Source organism: Rhinoraja longicauda, chromosome 31 (genome assembly GCF_053455715.1).
Source record: "Rhinoraja longicauda isolate Sanriku21f chromosome 31, sRhiLon1.1, whole genome shotgun sequence".
In the NCBI taxonomy this organism is placed as follows: domain Eukaryota; kingdom Metazoa; phylum Chordata; class Chondrichthyes; order Rajiformes; family Arhynchobatidae; genus Rhinoraja; species Rhinoraja longicauda.
The window spans coordinates 6,800,038-6,820,394 of NC_135983.1; the positions used below are offsets into that span (position 1 = coordinate 6,800,038).

The window sequence follows — 20,357 nt, forward strand, 5'->3', positions numbered from 1 at the left end:
TGCAGCAACCCATCAGTTGCAAACTGAACAGAACTACATGCTCTAGTTTTTGGTTCTACTTTATTTAAACAAACTTTAAGCATCCACAATGTTCATTGCAGTAAGCATGAGCTTAAAGTTATTTTGTGTGCAATGATGCTAAGTGCTGTTGACCAAAAGAACACGAAACTCTTACTAATTTCTTAGAAAAGTTTGTGAGCAATTCTTTGTTTCGTAACTTTGATAAAAATTCCTCTTGATTTAATTTTCTTATCACACAGAGAAGAACTGGTGGCAACAAAACGAAGTGCAGAAGGGAAAATAACTGAATTGGAACAGAGAGCTCAGGAATTACAAGATGTGACCCAGCAATTCTCAGCTGATTTACAAAAGGTATTGCAATGGGTTTAATGCATGTTGTGGTTGTATAAAACTTTGGTTTGTCTAGGTTTGGAGTATATGTGCAGTTCTGGTCGCCACATTATAGAAAGGGTATGGAGGCTTTGGAGAGAGTGCCGAAGTGTTTCAGCAGGATGTTTCCCTATATTGGGGAATATTAGCTATAAGGAGAGGTTGAACAAATATGAATTGTGTTCTCTGAGGCTCAGAGAATACCTGATAGAAGTTGATGAAATTATGAGAGGCGTAGATAGGGTAGATAGAGTTATCTTCACTGGGTGAAAATGTCAAATATTTGAGGGTATAGCTTTAAAGTGAGAGGAAGGAAGTTTAAAGGAGACGTGCGAGGCACATTTTTTTTGTACACAAATAGTGAAAGATGCCTGGAATGGGCTGCCGTGATGGTGGTAGATGCAAATACGACAGTGATGTGTAAAAGGCATTTAGACAGTCACAAGAACAGGCAGAGATTGGAAAGATATGGATCATGTGCAGACAGATGGGGTTAGTTTAATCTGGCATTAAGTTCAACGTAGAGATCGTGGGCCGAAGAGCCTGGTCTTATAGCTGTACCATTCGTTGTGCTATATTCTATGGTATAGTAGTTTAATGCACTGTTTCAAATTAGAACAAAATCATTCATCAGCATTGCATTTTTATGAAACTTTTTAAAACAAATTATATACATTCATGTTTTACTTCCAACAAAATAGCATCTGTTCATTTCTTTGCTTGCTTGAACTTTAGATTTATCGCAAAACTAGTAAATATGCCTGTGTGAAATTCTGTGATAAAACCTGTTACATGTTGCAACTTTTATAGAAAACATAAATTATTATTATATCACCATATTTTATGGTTAAAGCAAAAATAATTCCCATACTTGGATCCTAAAATTGAGTTAAATATATTCTTTCTCATCATATAGCAACTGCATGTCCTAATAATAAAAATATAACTGTACAGGGGCAGCTCATATAAACAGTAAATAGTAAATACTGAGTTGTGATTGGTACAAACTAATGAAAATTCTCTTTCGTAGCATCAATCTGCCCATATAAAAAAAATAAAGCAATGAAGAAAATTAACTTCTCAAATCAAGCTGGCTCTTTGTAGGACATTGGTTAATTTAATTGTTTTCTGAGAGGTTGCTGAAGTGGATCGTTGTGTAAGTCAAGTCAAGTCAAGTCAATTTATTTGTATAGCACATTTAAAAACAACCCACGTTGACCAAAGTGCTGCACATCTGACCAGGAAAAAAAAGAAACATACAGTGGCAGGCAGCCAAACACAACGGCGCGGCCATCTTGAACAAAATGTTAATTCAATCACCCACAGTCCAACAATAAAAGCACTAAACAGGCACCCAAAATTACCCAACCCCAAAAACCCCCCAAAACACAGTCCAACAATAAAAGCATTAAATAGGCATTCAAATCACACACCCCAAAACCCCCAAAAACACAGTCCAACAATAAAAGCATCAAACAGGCACTCAAACCACCCAACCCCAAAAACACACAAAAAAAGAAACATCCATCAAAGAAACATCCATCACAGTGAGTCTCCTCCAGTCCTCTCTCTCCTCACTGTGATGGAAGGCCACAATGTCTTTCCCTTCTCCCGCTGTGCCTCGCCCGCAGTCAGGTTGTTGTGGTTGCAGGCCGCACCGGACGGTCCACAGCGGGCCGAGCCCAAGGCGCGTCGCGTCGCAGCCGCTCCCGCAGCCTCCGAAGACGGCCGGCTCCGCCGATGATAAGTCCGATCCGGGGCGGGCGAACACGCTGCTGCCGCTGTTGTTGCACGTCGGGGCGGTCGTGGCTTCCGACATTGAAGCCCCCGCCCAGCAGAGAAATATCCCGCGGCCATCCTAGGCCGCGCCGGACGGTGAAATGTCCGCGCCCCATGCCCCGCGATCCGGGGCGGGCGAACACGCTGCCGCTGCCGGAGCTCCCGATGTCGGCATCCACGCGGCCCGAGCCTAAGGCGAGTCGCAGCTGCTCCCGCAGCCTCCGAAGACGGCCGGCTCCGGTGGTGGTAAGTCCGATCCGCGGGCTCTGCGAACCAGAGCCCTGGAGGCCGACAGCTCCAGGAGTTTGGCCGATGGTAGGCCGCAGCAGGAACGGAGACACGGCCCAGAAAACAAAGGTCGGGTCTCCGTTCTGAAGGGACACATATTTACAGTGTTAGTTTCCCCCTCCCCCCCACATACACACATAGTACACAAACACAAAAACACCACATCACAACTACAATTAAGACAAAAAAAAAACAACAACAAAAACACAAAGACAAATGGACCGCAGGTGAGCGGCAGCTGCTAGGGCAGTGCCGCCATTTTGTCTGATCTTGTGTAAAGACATAGTGAGTTGACATTGGTGTCAAAATGGAATGGACATAGTCCAAACAGAAAATTTCCTGGCATGTATGTATGATCTAAAGAAGTTCCTTGTTAGATAAAATGCTCTTATTTAATTCTGACCATGAAAAACAAAGTGGGCGGCATAACGGTAGAGCTACTGCCTTATAGTGCCATAAGACCTGGGTTCGATCCTCACTACGGGTGTTGCCTGTTCAGACTTTGTACATTCTCCCTGTGACCTACGTGGGTTTTCTCCGAGATCTTCGGTTACCTCCCCACTCCAAAGGCGTATGTGGTTGTAGATTAATTGGCTTGGTGTAAATGTAACATTTTCCCTAGTGTGTGTAGGGTAGTGTTAATGTGCGGGGATCGCTGGCCGGTGTGGACTCAGTGGGCCGAAGAGCCTGTTTCTGCCCTGTATCTCTAAACTAAACTAAACTAAGAATTCACATGAAAATATTTCGTTAATTTGTCAAGTTGTCCTGCACAGATTCGTAGGCAACTTGTGCCAGATTGATATATCAGGCAATTCTTTACATACTACACAGAGTGTGTTACTGGGCTATTCAATCAGTGATATGGCAACTGAGTCAAATTCTCCTGTTTTTTTTTATCCTCAGGGGTGTGCATTTTGTACAGAGGATTAATGAACTGCAGTGGATTTAAGGCCTGCCAATCTTAAGTACATAAATATTGTATTAATTGACTTACTCAATTAATGAGTACCATCGTGATTTCCGAAAGAGACCAATTCTAAAATTCCTATTTCCAACATGTCTAGGATAAATTAACACCACACCTGGAAGTTTCCCTCCAAATCGAGCACCATCCTGATTTGAAATTAGATCGCCTCTCCTTCACTGTGGCTGGGTCAAAGTCCAGGAACTCTCTACTTAACAGCATTGGGGGTGTACCCACATCTGAGCGACTGCAGCACTCCAAGAAGTCAGCTCACCACCCAACCCCACATCCCTTGAATGAAAGAAAGGAAAACTCTCATTATCACTTTAAATAACAGTGCAGGGGACAAAAACAGTGCTGCGTATGTTGTGATTCACAGGTGTATCTAATTAGCATTTTCAGTGACATTAATGAATCCGCAGTTAGCTTCTCATTACATCCCTGTTATTCTTTGTAAATAGGCATCTGTGGAAACCGAGGAGAAGAGAAGAGTTATTGAGCACCTACAGGCAAAAGTATTTTCTCTGGAAAAAAGGATCGAGGGAAATTACTCAGAGGATGAGCATGTACAAGAGCTGCTTAAAGAGGTACAGATTCACACAAGGGGCAACTTTAGATTGCAATAATTAAACGATTTAGGCCTTTCGATTGTTTGATTGGATCCTTTTTCAGTGATCTTTCACGATATGTGTCCAACTCTAATTTCCTTTTTGCAGCTTTCAAGTATTTTATTTTAGTTCTTTGATTAACACAGTCCATGTCCATCAAATTAGAGTTGAAGTTTGACTCTATTACTTGGTTAACCTCTAAGTGTGCTCTGCAGAAATCCTATCTGGAGCAAAAATTGGAAGAAAGTCACGAGCATTTGTTGGAAGCTCAGACCAGCCATGCTGAGGCTGTGGGAATGTTTGAAGGACAGGTATCCACTGCAGTGGAAAATCTAATTATCTCAAATAATAAATTTCAGCAATTCTTAATGCAGAAAAAATGTTTGGTTGTCTGTTTTTACTGAATACTTTTCCCAACTTGTTTTAGATAGGTAAACAAAACAAAGTAGTAGCTGAACTTCAGTCTTTGATGCAGCAAAAAGATGCTGATATGCAGATTTTCAAAGACAAGAGTGCAAGTCAGGTAATTTCTTACTCCTACTCTGTTACAGTAGTAATTACTGAACGACCTCTTGACAACTTGTAAACAGCAAGGCCTGGGTAGCTTACAACCTAACAGTATGAACATTGAATTTTCCAATTTTATGCAACACCCTACCCCATTCTTTTTATTTTTATCGTATCCTCACCCCCCCCACACCTTTTATTCCCTGACCCTGGTGCACACCCATTCTCCCACTAGCCCCTCCCTGCCCCCTCCCCCTCATGACCCCATCTCTTTCAACCCATGTTCCTCCCTCTGGGTTTACATTTCACTTTTATCTCCTTGTCTCCCTTCTTTAGTTTCCATTTGTCACCCTTTCGTCTTCTTTTCATCTCTGCCATCCTGCCCACCCATCTGCCAATCAAAATCCCCCTCGCCTGTATCTAATGAACTCTTGATTCAATTATTCAAATCAATGATACTTTATTGTCACATGTATACCTGGGTACAGTGAAATGCTTTGTTTCGTGTACAATCCAGTAAAATCGTACAGCAGACCTCACGTAGGCAGTACACAAGAGCCGCCACATGTGTGGCGCCGACGAAGTTACAAAAGTTCACCAAACAGTCCTATCTTCTGCCTGCAGGCGCCCCCACCGGGTCCCACTGTGTTCCTGGCAGCCCCCTACCAGGTCCCCCCTTCATTCTCTACGCCCTTCCACCAGGTCCCCCCTTCATTCACGCCGCCCTTCCGACAAGTCCCCCCTTCATTCGTGACACCCTTCCGAAGGTCCCCCCTTCATTCTTGATGGCCTTTCGCTGGACTCTCCCTTCATTTTCGGCAGCGTCTCACTGGGTAGTTCTCAGTGACGCGGGGCCCCTGCGATCTCGATGGGCCAGGGTTTGTCCCACGTCTACCTCTTTTCCAGCTTTTTCTCCCCAACTACGATCAGTCTGAAGGGGGGTGTCGACTCGAAACGTTGCCTAAACATGTCTTCTAGAGATGCTGCTTGACTTGCTGAGTTACTCCAGCACTTTGTGTTCTGCTCAAAGTTTCAGCATCTGCAATTCCTTGTATCTACCTTGTGTATTAGTTTGTGACTGCAAAAGTGAGAACAACAACATCTGGAGGATTTAAATGATTCAATGTTTTCATAATGATGGAATTTATAAAATGTAGCAACAAAGTATAACTAGACATTGCATGATTGTGAGGAGAATGTAGAAACATGGAACTGCAGATGCTGGTTTACATAATGGATTATTGTGCAATTATTCTATAACACAAAGTTTTTGTGCTTTGAAGGCATCATTTTGGTCTTCCCCTCATACTGCCATTTCTAACAATCTGATTATTTTCCAGGTCAGCGAATTGGAGCAAACGTTACAGTCCACCAACGACAAGTTAACGCAGAAAGAAAGCGATGTAAATGAGAAAGAAATTCAGTTGAAAAAGCTGGTGAGCAAAATGATAACAATATAATTATCATGAATCTTTGAAAACCAGATTAATTTAAAAAAAAAATCAAATGGAAAGATTTATTCTTAGTAATTAACATTTTGAGATAATTTCTTATCTTGTAGCAAGAAGAAAGTGAAGCCATGAATGATAAATTGCAGCGTCAGATTGCTGCTTTAAGGCATCAGCACATCGAGAAGACCAGCCGAGTGGATGCCCAAATAGCTGCCCTTGAAACTGCCCGTGAATTTGACAAAACAGCCTCGCAACACAATATAGTAAGTGTTGTGTTACCGAAGTGTTACATTACCAATTTCTGGGGGGAAAAAACGCATAAGAGAAATAATTTAACTTTTTGATCAATGACCTTTCATCGGAACTGGGGAGAGAGAGAGAGGGGAGAGTGGAAATACAAAATGGGAGATCTGTTGTGAATAGTTTTGTGTTAAAACACTCTTTAAACAGTACATAAGGGACAGAAACTATTATTTAGGGTTTTTTGTTGGATTTCAGAGAGTATGTTTCGTTCTGAGCAGGTGGACATTCATAGCGGTAGGAGATGTGCAAGAACTGCTCTTTGATGACTTTATCTCTGCTTGGAAAATTATAGACCATTTTCATTTCTTCAGCTCAATAGAATGGAATCTCTGAAATCAAAAGAATGACTCTAGGTATTCATGTAGTAATGTAACAGCAAAACGTTAATTTTCCCCTAAAAGCACCAAAAAGCATGATTATGAAGGGAAAAAAACTATAGTTTCACAGTAAAGGATCCTCCAGAGCAGTGATCATAGCATGTTAGAATTCCAAATAGACAATAGGTGCAGGAGCAGGCCATTCGGCCCTTCGAGTCAGCACCACCATTCAATGTCATTATGGCTGATCATTCTCACTCAGTACCCTGTTCCTGCCTTCTCCCCATACCCCCCTGACTCCGCTATCATTAAGAGCTCTATCCAGCTTTCTCTTGAAAGCATTCCAGAGAATTGGCCTCCACTGCCTTCTGAGGCAGAGAATTCCACAGATTTACAACTCTCTGACTGAAAAAGTTTTCCCTCATCTCCGTTATAAAATAGTGTTATAAATTTAAATAGAATCAATTAGTTTAAAGTCAATTCCAATGGATGGGAGGAGGGTGTTCAAAAGGGCTGGGGAAGGAGATTGAATAGTAAGAGGTGACAGACAGTTAAGGAGATAATTTCATGAAAGTCAGCAAATGTATATTTCAATAAGAAAGAAACCATGGTTAAGGAAGCTGAGGATGTTATCAAATGGAAAGGAAAGGCATACAATATTGTGGTAGGGTGGGTGATTGGAATGTTTTTAGAAATCAGCAAACGATAATTAAAGACATACAAAGAAGGAGAAGACAGTATCAGAGTAAATCCGCAAACAATATGGAGACAGTTTATTAAGCTTAGTAAAAGATTTTACAGAGAGCAGCTAAAGCAGATGTCGATCCCTTACAGGATGCGACTGGGGAATTAATAACGATAAAGATTCTAAATAGTCATTTTGGATTAATCCCCATGTTAGAAGGCATTAAAAATCTCTTGAGTTCTTGATAATTATGGGACTATTGAGAGGGAGGAATTTTAGACAATCTGTATCGCTGGGAGAAAAACTGCCAACAAACTAATGGGGCTAAAGGCAGACACATCCTCTGAACCTATAGCTTGCACCCCAGGAACCAGCTGCAGAGATGGTGGATGTGTTGCTTATAATCTGCAAAAATTCCCCGGATTCTGGAGAGGTCCCAAAGGATTGGAAAACTGCAAATGTAAGAACCCCATCCAAGAAGGAGGGAGTCAGAAGGCAGGACACGATAGTCCAGTCTGTAAAGCTAACATTCATCTTTGGGAAAATACTACAATCTGTTATTAAGGATGTAATAGCAGGACACCTAGAAAATTATTCTGCAATCAAAGGGATTCAACATGGTTTTATGAAAGGGAAATCATGTTTCACAACTTTGCTAAGAGTTCTTTGAGGATGCAGCAAACAGAGTGGACAAATGGACATCGAGAGGTGTGGGCACAAGGAACTGCAGATGCTGTTTAGCAAATAAAGCTACGAAGTGCTGGAGTGACTCAGCAGGTCCGGCAGCATCTCTGGAAACATGGATAGGCAATGTTTGTGGTCGGCACCCTTCTTCAAACTGATTGTAGTCGGTGGTCTGTTTGGATTTCTGGCAAACATTCAATAAAATGCCACATGAGGGTTACTGCTTAAAGAGCCTGTCCCACTTAGGCGATTTTAAGGCGACTGCCAGCGACTAGGCTGTCGCCGAATATTCGCCGGGTTGTCGCGGGCATGATCGTGAGGAGTCGTCAATAAATCGTAGCAGATCTCGGTGCGTCGCGGAAAGATTTTCCAGATAGAAATTTCTCGGTGACGGCTGGCTTGTCGCCAGGTATCGTAGCTTATTGCGGGCGCTGTCGCACGCTGTCCCCAGGTTTGCTAGGTTGTCACAGATGCATTTAGAAGCACGTAATATTAAATTAAGAAAAGGCATTTGAAGATACCAGAAGATAGTTTTGTTTAACCAATTTATTTACCGTCAGGACATTTGACAGGTAGATTGGAGGCGACAGTTTGACCGTCAGGTAAGGTGGGAATTCCGCGATGTTTCCGAAGACGGTGTAATCTCTTAGCCAGGTGCTAGTTTCCCCAAAAAAGTAACTTGTATCGACCTGACTCGGCATTGTAGTGGTCATTGTCGTAGGATAAAAGAAAGTTTTGGCGATCTGCTACGACTTTGACAGTCGCCGGCAGTCGCCTTAAAAATTGCGTAACTGGGACAGGCCCTTAAGAGCTTTCTAGGTTAGCGGTATTATGCACACTTCGCAATTGACTGACTAACAGGAAATAGTCTGGATAAATTTCAGATTGACCATTAGTAAATAATTACTATTTATTAGTAATTAGTAAATAGAGAGATCAATGCTCGGGCCTCAACTATTCACTGTTTAAATTAATGATCCAGATGAAAAAACCAAATGTGTTGTAGCCATATTTGGTGATCATATAAAGACTGGTTGTTTAGTGAGTTGTGGGGAGGGAGCAAAAAATCTGCAAAGAGATATAAATAGATTAAATGTGTGGGCAGGTTAGCCTATAGAATATGGGTTATTTTTGTCAGAAAGAAAAATGACAAAGCAGATTATTACTTAGATGGAGTGAGACTACAAAGTGTTGCAGTATTAATGGATCGGGAGCTACAAGTATGTGAAACAAAGGATTGGCATGCAAGGATAGCAGGTAATTAGGAAGGGTCATAGAATGTTGGCGTTTACTGCAATGAGTCAGAGTTGTGTGGCATGGAAATAGGGCCTCCAACCCGTTTTGTCCATGCCAACTAAGTTGCCTAACTGAGGTAGACGCACCTGCCTCTACAAGACCCTCATCCATCCAAACATTCCCTATCCATGTACCAATCCATGGGAAATGGTACGGGATATAAAAGCAGGGAAGCTTTGACGAAACTTTAAAGGACACTGATGAGACCTCTCCTGGAGTACTGTGTACAGCTTTGGCCACCATACTTAAAAAGGAGTACAACGCAGGGTAATTGTCCGGGTTGTTGCGGAGTGAGTGGAGGGCTGCACGTTCAGGAGGGGAGAGGTTAGAGTTAGTCAGGGGAGTGGAGAATTTGAGGCGGTTAATGTCACGACGGCAGTTGGAGATGAAAAGTTCTAGTGAGGGTAGTTGGCCAACCTTAAAAAGGATATTCTCAAAATGGAGGCATTGCAAAGAAGGTTCATCAAGTTGATTCACACGATGAAATGGCTTTGAAAGTTACCATGGTAGCCATTTTAGGTCCATGAGTTACATTAAGCAATTCTTCCAAAGTATTTTTCCTGCCTGCTTATATCTGGACCTTGTAGACGCTATTATTTCCCGGTACATATAAGATCACCCCACCTCATCTTATCTGGAAAACATAATGGCTTGTATTTGTAACGTATTGGACATTGCTGTTTAATGCAGGCACCAACTGGCCATCTCCGAATGACCCTAAACTGATGAGGAAGTATAATTTAGTAGAGAAATACTGCATGGAAACACATCCTTCAGCTCACTGAAACCACTGATCACCGGTTCACAATAGTTCTATGTTATCACACCTCGTCCACTCCCCAAGCACTGGGGGCAAGGTACAGTGGCCAATTAACCTACAAATCCACACTTCTTCGGGATGTGGGTGGAAACCGGAGAAAACTCAAGCGATCACAGAGAGAATGTGCCACCTCCACAGAGACAACACCCGAGGTCAGGATCGAACCAGGATCTCTAGCGCTTTGAGTACCAGCTGCGCCACTGAGTCACTCTTAATCAATCTTATGGTTGGGGCATGGAACGAAAGCTTTTCACTGTACCTCGGTACACGTGACGCTAAACTAAAAATGAACTGAATTGCATATTAGCAAGATCAGATAAGGACAGCAGATCTGCTTCCCTGAAGAAAATGAATGGACCAGCTGAGGTTTTGTGAGAATCTGATGGTTTCATGGTTATCATCAACAACAGGTTTTAGTTTTAGATTCCAGATTTATTTAATTACTTGAAGTAAAATTTCCAGCCTGCTGTGGTGGAATTTAAACTGATGGTCCCTGACAGAACAGTCAATAATTCTGACTGCTAGATTAGTAATGATCACTTCTCTTCTGTACATCATTTGCAGTAACCCAACCATAAGTGCCATTTTTTTGTCTTTATTTGTGCACAGTGCCAACTCCAAAGGAAAAATGAAGATCTAAGTGACAGACTTAATGAGACTGAAAATGCTTTGAAGGAAGTTGAGGGTGAACTTGAAAAGTCAAAGGTTTGTACTGTATTGTAAAATAATATTTAGGAATGGTAACTCATGATATTATATTCTATGCTTTACTGTATAATCACTGCCACCCTGCTACTCAATCTTTGCTTATCATCTTGCTGGGACTGGTGCTACCTCTTGCACCCATGCAGAACTCACTGACTTCATACACTTCACTTCCAATTTCCATCCTGCTCTTAAATGGACTATCTCCGACATTTCCCTACCATTTCTGGACCTCACCATCTCCATCACAGGAGACAGACTAGTGACTAACATCTACTATAAACCCACTGACTCGCACAGCTATCTGGACTACACTTCCTCCCACCCTGTCTCCTGCAAAAAGTCTATCCCCTACTCCCAATTCCATCTGCGCCCGGGGTGAAGTGTTTCACATTCTTCAGAAAACGGGGCTTCCCCTCCCCCATTATAGATGAGGCTCTCACTAGGGCCTCTTCTATATCCCGCAACTCCGCTCTTGCTCCCCCTCCCCCCCATTCGTAACAAGGACAGAATCCCCCTCGTTCTCACCTTCCACCCCATCAGCCAGCATATCCAACAAATCATCCTCCAACATTTCCGTCACCTCCAACAGGACCCCACTATTGGCCACATCTTCCCATCCCCTCCCCTTTCTGAGTTCCGCAGAGACCGTTCCCTCCGTAACTGCCTGGTCCACTCCTCCCTTCTTACCCAAACCACCCCATCCCTGGGCACTTTCCCCAGCAACTGCAGGAGATGCAACACCTGTCCCTTTACCTCCCCCCTCAACTCCATCCAAGGACCCAAACAGTCTTTCCAGGTGAGACAGAGGTTCACCTGCACCTCTTCCAACCTCATCTATTGTATCCGCTGCTCTAGATGTCAACTTATTTACATCGGCAAAACCAAACGCAGGCTCGGCGATCGTTTCGCTCAACATCTTCATGACAGAAAGGTCAGACTGGGAGTGGGAGGGGGAGTTGAGGTTGAGTCCACCTAAACCAACCTGATCTCCCGGTGGCTGAGCACTTCAACTCCCGCTCCCACTCCCAGTCTGACCTTTCTGTCATGGGCCTCCAGTGCCATAGTGAGGTCCACCGGAAATTGGAGGAACAGCACCTCATATTTCGCTTGGGCAGCTTGCAGCCCAGCGGTATGAACATTGACTTCTCCAACTTTAGATAGTTCCTCTGTCCCTCTCTTCCCTTCCCCCTTCCCAGTTCTTCCTTTATCTTCCTGTCTCCACCTATATCCTTCCTTGTCCCACCCACCTGACATCAGTCTGAAGAAGGGTCTCGACCCGAAAAGTCACCCATTCCTTCTTTCCTGAGATGGAGCCTGACCTGCTGAGTTACTCCAGCATCTGCAGTTATTTTCTTACATCTTGCTGGAACATGTAGAAACAGATTGTTTTCAACTTTACTTCTCGTTTTCAGCTGTAGTATAGATTTATATTTAATTTATTTTTCTTCTCCTGGAAATCTAATTGAAATGCAGTTTTATATTCTTATTTGAATGGTTCTTGTACATGCCAAACTATAACCATGACTTTAGTGCCTTGTTTCTGATTCCTTCATGGTTTGTATTTTTCCATTTGATATTCTTTGAGAATAGGGCTAAATGAATCAAGAGATATGGGGAAAAAAACAGGAATGGGGTACTGATTTTAGATGACCAGCCATGACCATATTGAATGACGGGCCTATTTTCCATGTTTTCTATGCTTCAACATTTCTCATCACCTGCCATATATCATTTCACAGATGGGAGGGTGGGCAGCTTGCACAGCTGTGAGCCCACAAGAAGGGAGAGGTTTAAAAAGTATCACTTCCATTAAGTGGCATATTGCTGCTTTTCAGCACCTTGATCCAATTGAAAGCAAATCATCTGTTCTCATGCATAGATTCGATGGAGAGGGAGAATCTGTGGAAAACATTTTCTGTGCATGAAGGTTTTGTGTTTCGAATCATTTCATGAAAACAATTATAACAAAATTACTTTGCAAAACAAAGAACAGGCAATCCCAAAGGAGGGTGTATGTACTTCAAAGTACCCCTTGTATACTTAATGAATCTACTTTCCACTAAATTAATTTAAAATTATTGGCTTGAGGTTTGCTCTGGTTGAGAAGTGGGAGCAAGCAATGGCTTTCAAAACCATCTTTCGCACGATTACCGAATACTTGTTGCACTTCCAGTCAACAGCTATCAGTTTTAGTTGCAATTCAGCCTCCTCACTCTGCAGGGAATCTGAGGAGTCCACGGAGAGAAGAAATAGGGAGACTCATAGACGCAGGCTCATCATATTGAAGAATCCTCATTGAGATATGCAGTCATAAAATTGAAGAACGGGAGACACATATTGGATATTTAAGTCATGGAAAACACAGTGGCACAGCAGTTAATGCCACTGGCTTCTGACACCAAGGCTCCAGATTTGCTCACAAGCTTGGGCCTGTCTATGTGGAGTTTGCATGTTCTCCCCAGGACCGCATGCATGTTCATCAGGTGCTCCGGTTTCCTCCCGCATTCCAAAGACTTGCAGATAGTGTAAATTGTCACTGTAAATTATCTACTAGTGTGGGTCACTGCTGATAGAATCAAAGAGAAGTTGCCCATATTTCAGTTAAACATTTGCATTAATTCAGTTGGATAAACATTGATTTAGTATTTTCACATTGAGAGGAATGTTTAAGCGGGAAGTATTAGAGTGAACAGACTGTTTACCTGATAGTGTTAAATATTTAAGCATCACTCCTTCACAGCCGAGAAGCTGAATACGCACATTAATCTGACTAGAATATCTCAATCACATTATAAGCCAGCTCAAATCATAATTACATAAGGCAATTTACTTAACCATAAAATAGCAGAAATATCATATATGTGACTTGTGTGTGTGAATATACAATACTGGATATGTAAACATGTTATCACTGTAATACTTTGATATTTTAATAATACAACTGTGCTAATATACTTGAATGTTTTAATGCAGGATAAATTAAGAACCAGTGAAAATGCAAGTGTTGAACTTGCCAAAGTATTAGAAGCGGCCAGAACACAGAGAGAGGAATTGGAACACAAGGTTTGTTCCAATCATGTTGTCTATTTAGTTTAGCAATCCATACGGTTAATCTAATATGATTCTCTATGTATAGATTTCATTAGACTTTTCTAAATATTATACGAGCTCCTTAGTCAGGACACACTTTTAATTCTTGCATTAGTAATGCCGCAGTCACAAGAATCTGCACCCTCTTGAGCCAATGAATCTCAATCTTCGTCTCATTTTTGACAATAGCAGCCTTAATGCACCGTGGAACTGATGCTAAAATATTGTCATCTGAGGTCTTACTACAAAAATAAGACTTCTAGTGTGCTCTATTTGAAAGTCTCCTGAAGTTAAAGAAAATTAGTTGGTGCCTTTTTAGCCTCCCATGGTGCGGAGGTTCCAGAACATTGGTGTATTTTAAATTACTTTTCCGTGAAGGGGCATAGTCTTCTGAGCTACAATCTTGCTCCTTAATGACTTGGATGAAGGGATTAAAAGTACCATTAGCAAATTTGCAGATGATACAAAGCTGGGTGGTAGTGTGAACTGTGAGGAAGATGCTATGAGGTTGCAGGGTGACTTGGACAGGTTGTGTGAGTGGGCGGATGCACGGCAGATGCAGTTTAATGTGGATAAGTGTGAGGTTATCCACTTTGGTGGTAAGAATAGGAAGGCAGAGTATTATTTGAATGGTGTCAAGTTAGGAACAGGGGACGTACAATGAGATCTGGGTGTCCTAGTGCATCAGTCACTGAAAGGAAGCATGCAGGTACAGCAGGCAGTGAAGAAAGCCAATGGAATGTTGGCCTTCATAACAAGAGGAGTTGAGTATAGGAGCAAAGAGGTCGTTCTGCAGTTGTACAGGGCCCTAGTGAGACCGCACCTGGAGTACTGTGTGTAGTTTTGGTCTCCAAATTTGAGGAAGGATATTCTTGCTATTGAGGGCGTGCAGTGTAGGTTTACTAGGTTAATTCCTGGAATGGCGGGACTATCATATGTTGAAAGACTGGAGCGACTAGGCTTGTATACACTGGAATTTAGAAGGATGAGAGGAGATCTTATAGAAACGTATAAGATTATTAAGGGGTTGGACACGTTAGAGGCAGGAATCATGTTCCCAATGTTGGGGGAGTCCCGAACAAGGGGCCACAGTTTAAGAATAAGGGGTAGGCCATTTAGAACTGAGATGAGGAAAAACTTTTTCAGTCGGAGAGTTGTGAATCTGTGGAATTCTCTGCCTCAGAAGGCAGTGGAGGCCAATTCTCTGAATGCATTCAAGAGAGAGCTGGATAGAGCTCTTAAGGATAGCAGAGTCAGGGGGTATGGGGAGAAGGCAGGAACGGGAACTGATTGAGAATGATCAGCCATGATCACATTGAATGGCGGTGCTGGCTCGAAGGGCCGAATGGCCCCCTCCTGCACCTATTGTCTATTGTCCTTAAAGGTACTGTCTTATTATTTTGCCAAATTGAATAGTTAGCTAAAGGATTTATATATAAATCTTTTACAATTATGTTGTGCAACTGTAATTATTGGGGGTTTTGTAAATGAAGTAAGCTAGATGTATTAATGTGCTGCAAAGATTGGAGAGGGATCTTTTGGAGGCAACGATCAAACACAATAGCTCAACCAGCTACAGGTCATAGTTTGGTGTTCCTTTCCCTCGAGTTACAGAAAACCAAGAATAAACAGTCCTGGGAGCACGGTGAGCTGGACAGTCCAGGAGAATGATCTGAGATAACATAGTGTTAAAAGATCAGCAAGTTTCAATTAAGTAATTGTTTAAGTAGTGCAAGAATCAAATAAATTATAGACTCTTGTCTGAAGATGGGTTCCAACCCGAAATGTCACCTATCCATATTCTCCTAGAATGCTGCATGACCTGCTGAGTTACTTCAGCACTTGTGTCTCCTTTTAAATCTTTGCTGTTTCACCTTAAACTGATGCCCTCTAGTTTTTTATTTCGCCCACCTGGAAAAAGACTGCAGTTGTTCACTTTAAATATGTCTCTATAAAGTCACTCCTCAGCCTCCTACGCTCCATAATTATTTATTCTCCATACTTATTATTGATGTTAATAAAGGTTTCTTTCTGCACCATGTGAGGGAAATGTGATTAGTTGGCAGATATGTATCAAATTACCACATTGTAGTGTTGTCAGAATGGTTTATCTAGTTTGTAAAGTATCAAGAGGTAATTAATATCATCTAAAGTTTGATCTAATTTTTAAATTAATCACAACTTCACTGAATCAATTCATTTAAAACAATAGATAAACCACATGAAAACAAAGAATCTTTATCTTTAATCAGCTGGCATAAGTTGTGTCCTGTTTGTATAGCAGCTGGCATAAGTTGTGTCCTGTTGACTCCTTTTCCACCTTACATTTTGTTGAAGTAAGACCATCGACAAGATATATTTCTTTGCTGCCATGGGAAGGATTTTACATAGCCCCGAAAGAAAGCATATTCTGTATTTTAACTGTAGCATTCCATATTGTTTCATTTTACACTATTGCACAAAAAATTCCATGAACATTAACAAAAAATAGATAATGTCAAACATCTGGGCTTCAGCAGCTTTGATGTCAAAACATGGGAAATGTAAGCATGTTTATTAACTTTGTTTTAAAAAAATGACTGCATTAGAATCAAATATACATTGCAGGTATGATATTTATTTAGAATTGTTGGAGCTAAAAGGCTAGTTTGTCAGTATAGCACATACTCATTATTAGCAGAAGAAATCATCAAAAATTATTAATTTCCTTTCACACTTGGATTTGATTCAAATGTTGGCCATTGATTGCAGAACAACCCTGTGCTGACTGGACACTGCCACCTTGTGTTCATCAATGGAAATCCTTGGTATCTGTGATTTTGTTGCTGTTCTCTGTAATCATATGACATTGTACCTCTTTATATTAGGTTCCACAATCTTTCAAACTTTTATCTATCTCCACCTTAAATGTATCTAATGATCTGGCCTAGACCATCTTCAGGGGTAGAGAATTTCAGAAATTCACTACCCTCAGAGTGAAGACATTTCTGCACACTTCAATTTTAAATGCCTGACCTCATTTTGTAGCAAGGCACTCTTGTGACTCTCCTACTGCTGGAATCATCTTAACATCCATCCTGTCATGCCCCCATAGGATGTTATATGTTTGAATAGAATCACCCCTCATTCTTTTAAATTCTGAGAAACACAACCCCAAACTTTCTAACTTCTCCTGATGGAACAATTTCTCAATTCACAAATTGATTTCAGTTTTTTTTATACTGATAGGTGTTAACATTAACGCAAATGCTGGAAGAAAAAAATACTTCAGTCTTGCAGAAAGATAAAGAATTAATCAAATTGGAAGAAGACTTCAGGAAACTTGAACAAGGTTTGAAAGTGTACCATTTACTAATGAAAGGCAAAAGAAAATTAATTGAATATTTTTTAAAAATGGAAATGCATTTTAGAGTCTTGCTAAGGAATTCGTTATTTTTATCTTTGAGCCTCTGATAAACATTGAGTTAATGCAATTCTTTTTATCATATTTGAATGGAAAAAAAAATATGGATATGAATTGACGCAAGGTTATGACCAAGTTGATTTTTAGGCAATTTCACAATTGTGTTAAACCAAGCACTACTCAAACAATTAGTACAAAAGCTTTCTTGACAGGTTTATTATTAATGCCTTGCCTCTGATCTGGAATGAAGAATAAGTGCTTGGGAGTAGTCACTTGTTGTGTAATGATTTGCCCAGTTCCCACATGCACTTTGTACTAACCAGTTACAAAACAGTGAAATCTTGTCTTCTATCCATGTGGGTTAGGTCACAGGACTGCTTGATCGGGACTGGAAGAGTTAAGAAGATATTGTTATTCGTAACTGATCAAACTTTGGCTTTACAGAGATAGGTAGTACCTGTTCAGAACAGTATGCTGAAAAGATTTGATAAATCTTCAATTTTTTGGTTGCAATCCAGTGTGATTTCTGCTGTTTGTGATAGTATGTATTTTAATTTGTGGAAGAGATGAGGGTTTGTTAATCACAAAGATAAGTCTCCGGGCCCTGACGAGATGTATCCCAGGATGCTGAGAGAGGCAAGGGAGGAGATTGCGGGGGCTCTGGCACAAATTTTCAGAGCCTCTCTTGCAACAGGGGATGTACCGGAGGACTGGAGGATAGCTAATGTGGTGCCATTATTTAAAAAGGGCAGTAGGGATAAAGTCTGACATCGGTGGTGGGGAAGCTGCTAGAAAAGATTCTGAGGGACAGAATCAGTCTTCACTTGGAGGATCGAGGGTTAATTAAGGATAGTCAACATGGCTTTGTTAATGGAAGGTCGTGTCTGACTAACTTGATTGAATTTTTTGAAGGGGTGACCAAGGAGGTAGATGGGGGGTAGTTCAGTGGATGTGGTATACATGGATTTCAGTAAGGCTTTTGACAAGGTCCCACACAGGAGACTAGTCAAGAAGGTAAAGGCCCATGGGATCCAGGGCACCTTGGCAAAATGGATAAAAAACTGGCTTAGTGACAGAAGGCAGAGAGTGATGGTAGAAGGTTGCTTCTGTGACTGGAGGCCGGTGTCCAGTGGGGTGCCGCAGGGATCGGTGTTGGGTCCCTTAGTTTGTAATCTACATTAATGATCTGGATGTCAACGTACAGGGCATGATCAGCAAGTTTGCAGATGACACAAAGTTAGGGGGGGTGGTGAATAGCGAGGAAGGGATCTGCAAGCTGCAGGAAGATATAGATGAGATGGTCAGATGGGCGGAGCAGTGGCAGATGGAATTTAATCCTGAAAAGTGCGAGGTGATGCACTTTGGCAGAAATAACTTGGAGAGGGAGTACACCATGAATGGAAGGACCCTAGGGAAGACAGGGGTACAGAGAGACCTTGGAGTACAGGTACACAAGTCCTTGAAGGCAGCAGGACAGGTGGACAGGGTGGTCAAAAAGGCATATGGGTTACTGGCCTTCATTAGCCGGGGCATCGAATATAAAAGTAGGGGGGTAATGATGGAATTGTACAGAACACTGGTGAGGCCGCAGCTGGAGTATTGTGTACAGTTCTGGTCACCACATTATAGAAAGGATGTGATAGCTTTGGAGAGGGTGCAGAGGAGATTCACCAGGATGCTGCCAGGGATGAAGGGCCTCGGCTATGAGGAGAGACTGAGCAGACTGGGGTTGTTTTCCCTGGAGCAGAGAAGGCTGAGAGGGGACATGATCGAGGTGTACAAGATCATGAGGGGCATAGATAAGGTAGATGGCGGGGAACTTCTTCCACTGGTGGAAGGTTCAACAACGAGGGGACATAGATACAGGGTAAGGGGAGCGAGGTTTCGGGGGGATGTGAGAAAGAACTTTTTCACCCAGAGGGTGGTTGGAGTCTGGAACTCACTGCCTGGGGTGGTGGTGGAGGCGGGAACACTCACAGCGTTTAGGAGGCATTTGGATGGGCACTTGAAATGCTACAACATTCAGGGCTACGGTCCAAATGCGGGAAAATGGGATTAAAATTAGACTGTGTTTGGTAACGGGCGGCGCGGACACGATGGGCCGATCTTTCTGTGCTGTAGGACTCTATGACTCTATGACATTTGTTTAATTGCAATCTGTTCATATACATTTGTTTTTGAAACATTTCCCTAGACAAGGAAGCTGTAAAGTTGCAATTGCATCAGCTACAAATCGAAAGTGAAACTTGTAGAAGTTCAGCAGCAGAAAGAGAGGGGGCAGTGCAGAGCCAGCTAAGTGATCTGGAGCTGCAGGTGACTGAAAGCGGGCAACTGTTGGAGGCCAGTCAGAGGAAGGTGGGTTATCTTTGATCTTAACCACACACCAGCTTTTGAATGGAATGTGGCTCCAAATTGGTGGGTGTACCACACTTTTAACACAACCATGGCTTAATTTTTCCTTTGTACTTTGGAGACCTGAGGTGTCCTGTCATTTTGTGAGAAAGGAATACGCATTAATTGTTGCCCCTCTACCAACATTTTTGCCGCAATAAAATGATGTTTTCCAAGTTTACATTCCTTGATGGGTACAGGTTCTCCCCAGGTTATGAACGGCGGATTCATGTATAGCCCGTACATATGAACGAGCTTTTGGTAGAGCAATTAGGCATGGATTTGCTGGCTGCTGTAGGGCTGTAAAAATGTCCTGCCGTGTGGGAACTCAGTGTGTGGCAATATCCGAATGGTTGAGTTAAACTCCTTGTTTTTTTAATTTAAATAAAACACAAAGTGCTGGCACGAAGGGCCAAATGGCCTCCTCCTGCACCTATTTTCTATTTTTCTACGTTTAACTCAGTGGGTCAGACAGCATTTCTGAAGGGAATGGATGGATGGTGTTTTGGGTTGGGACCCCTCTTCAGACTCCATATTTAAATAGATTGCTGAGATGCCACACCTCCGACTTGAGAACCGTCCAGGTTACAAATAGTTCACAGGAACAGAACACTGTCGTAAACTGGGGAGGACCTGCATGCAATCCAATCTTTGCTGGGGGAGAGACAATCCT

At 42.1% G+C, this 20,357-nt stretch overlaps 1 protein-coding gene across 3 annotated transcripts in view; it reads left to right on the forward strand.

The window, feature by feature from the left end:
• Window positions 1–20,357, forward strand: part of golga1 (golgin A1) — an 83,987-nt gene that overhangs the window by 44,148 nt on the left and 19,482 nt on the right. For all 3 annotated transcript variants that reach the window (XM_078426026.1, XM_078426028.1, XM_078426027.1), the window contains 10 exons: window positions 261–372; window positions 3,883–4,008; window positions 4,245–4,340; window positions 4,457–4,552; window positions 5,877–5,972; window positions 6,098–6,250; window positions 10,702–10,797; window positions 13,774–13,863; window positions 17,119–17,221; window positions 19,488–19,648. In XM_078426026.1, the coding sequence (XP_078282152.1) occupies window positions 261–372; window positions 3,883–4,008; window positions 4,245–4,340; window positions 4,457–4,552; window positions 5,877–5,972; window positions 6,098–6,250; window positions 10,702–10,797; window positions 13,774–13,863; window positions 17,119–17,221; window positions 19,488–19,648 (1,129 nt within the window). The remainder of the gene's footprint in view (window positions 1–260; window positions 373–3,882; window positions 4,009–4,244; window positions 4,341–4,456; window positions 4,553–5,876; window positions 5,973–6,097; window positions 6,251–10,701; window positions 10,798–13,773; window positions 13,864–17,118; window positions 17,222–19,487; window positions 19,649–20,357) is intronic.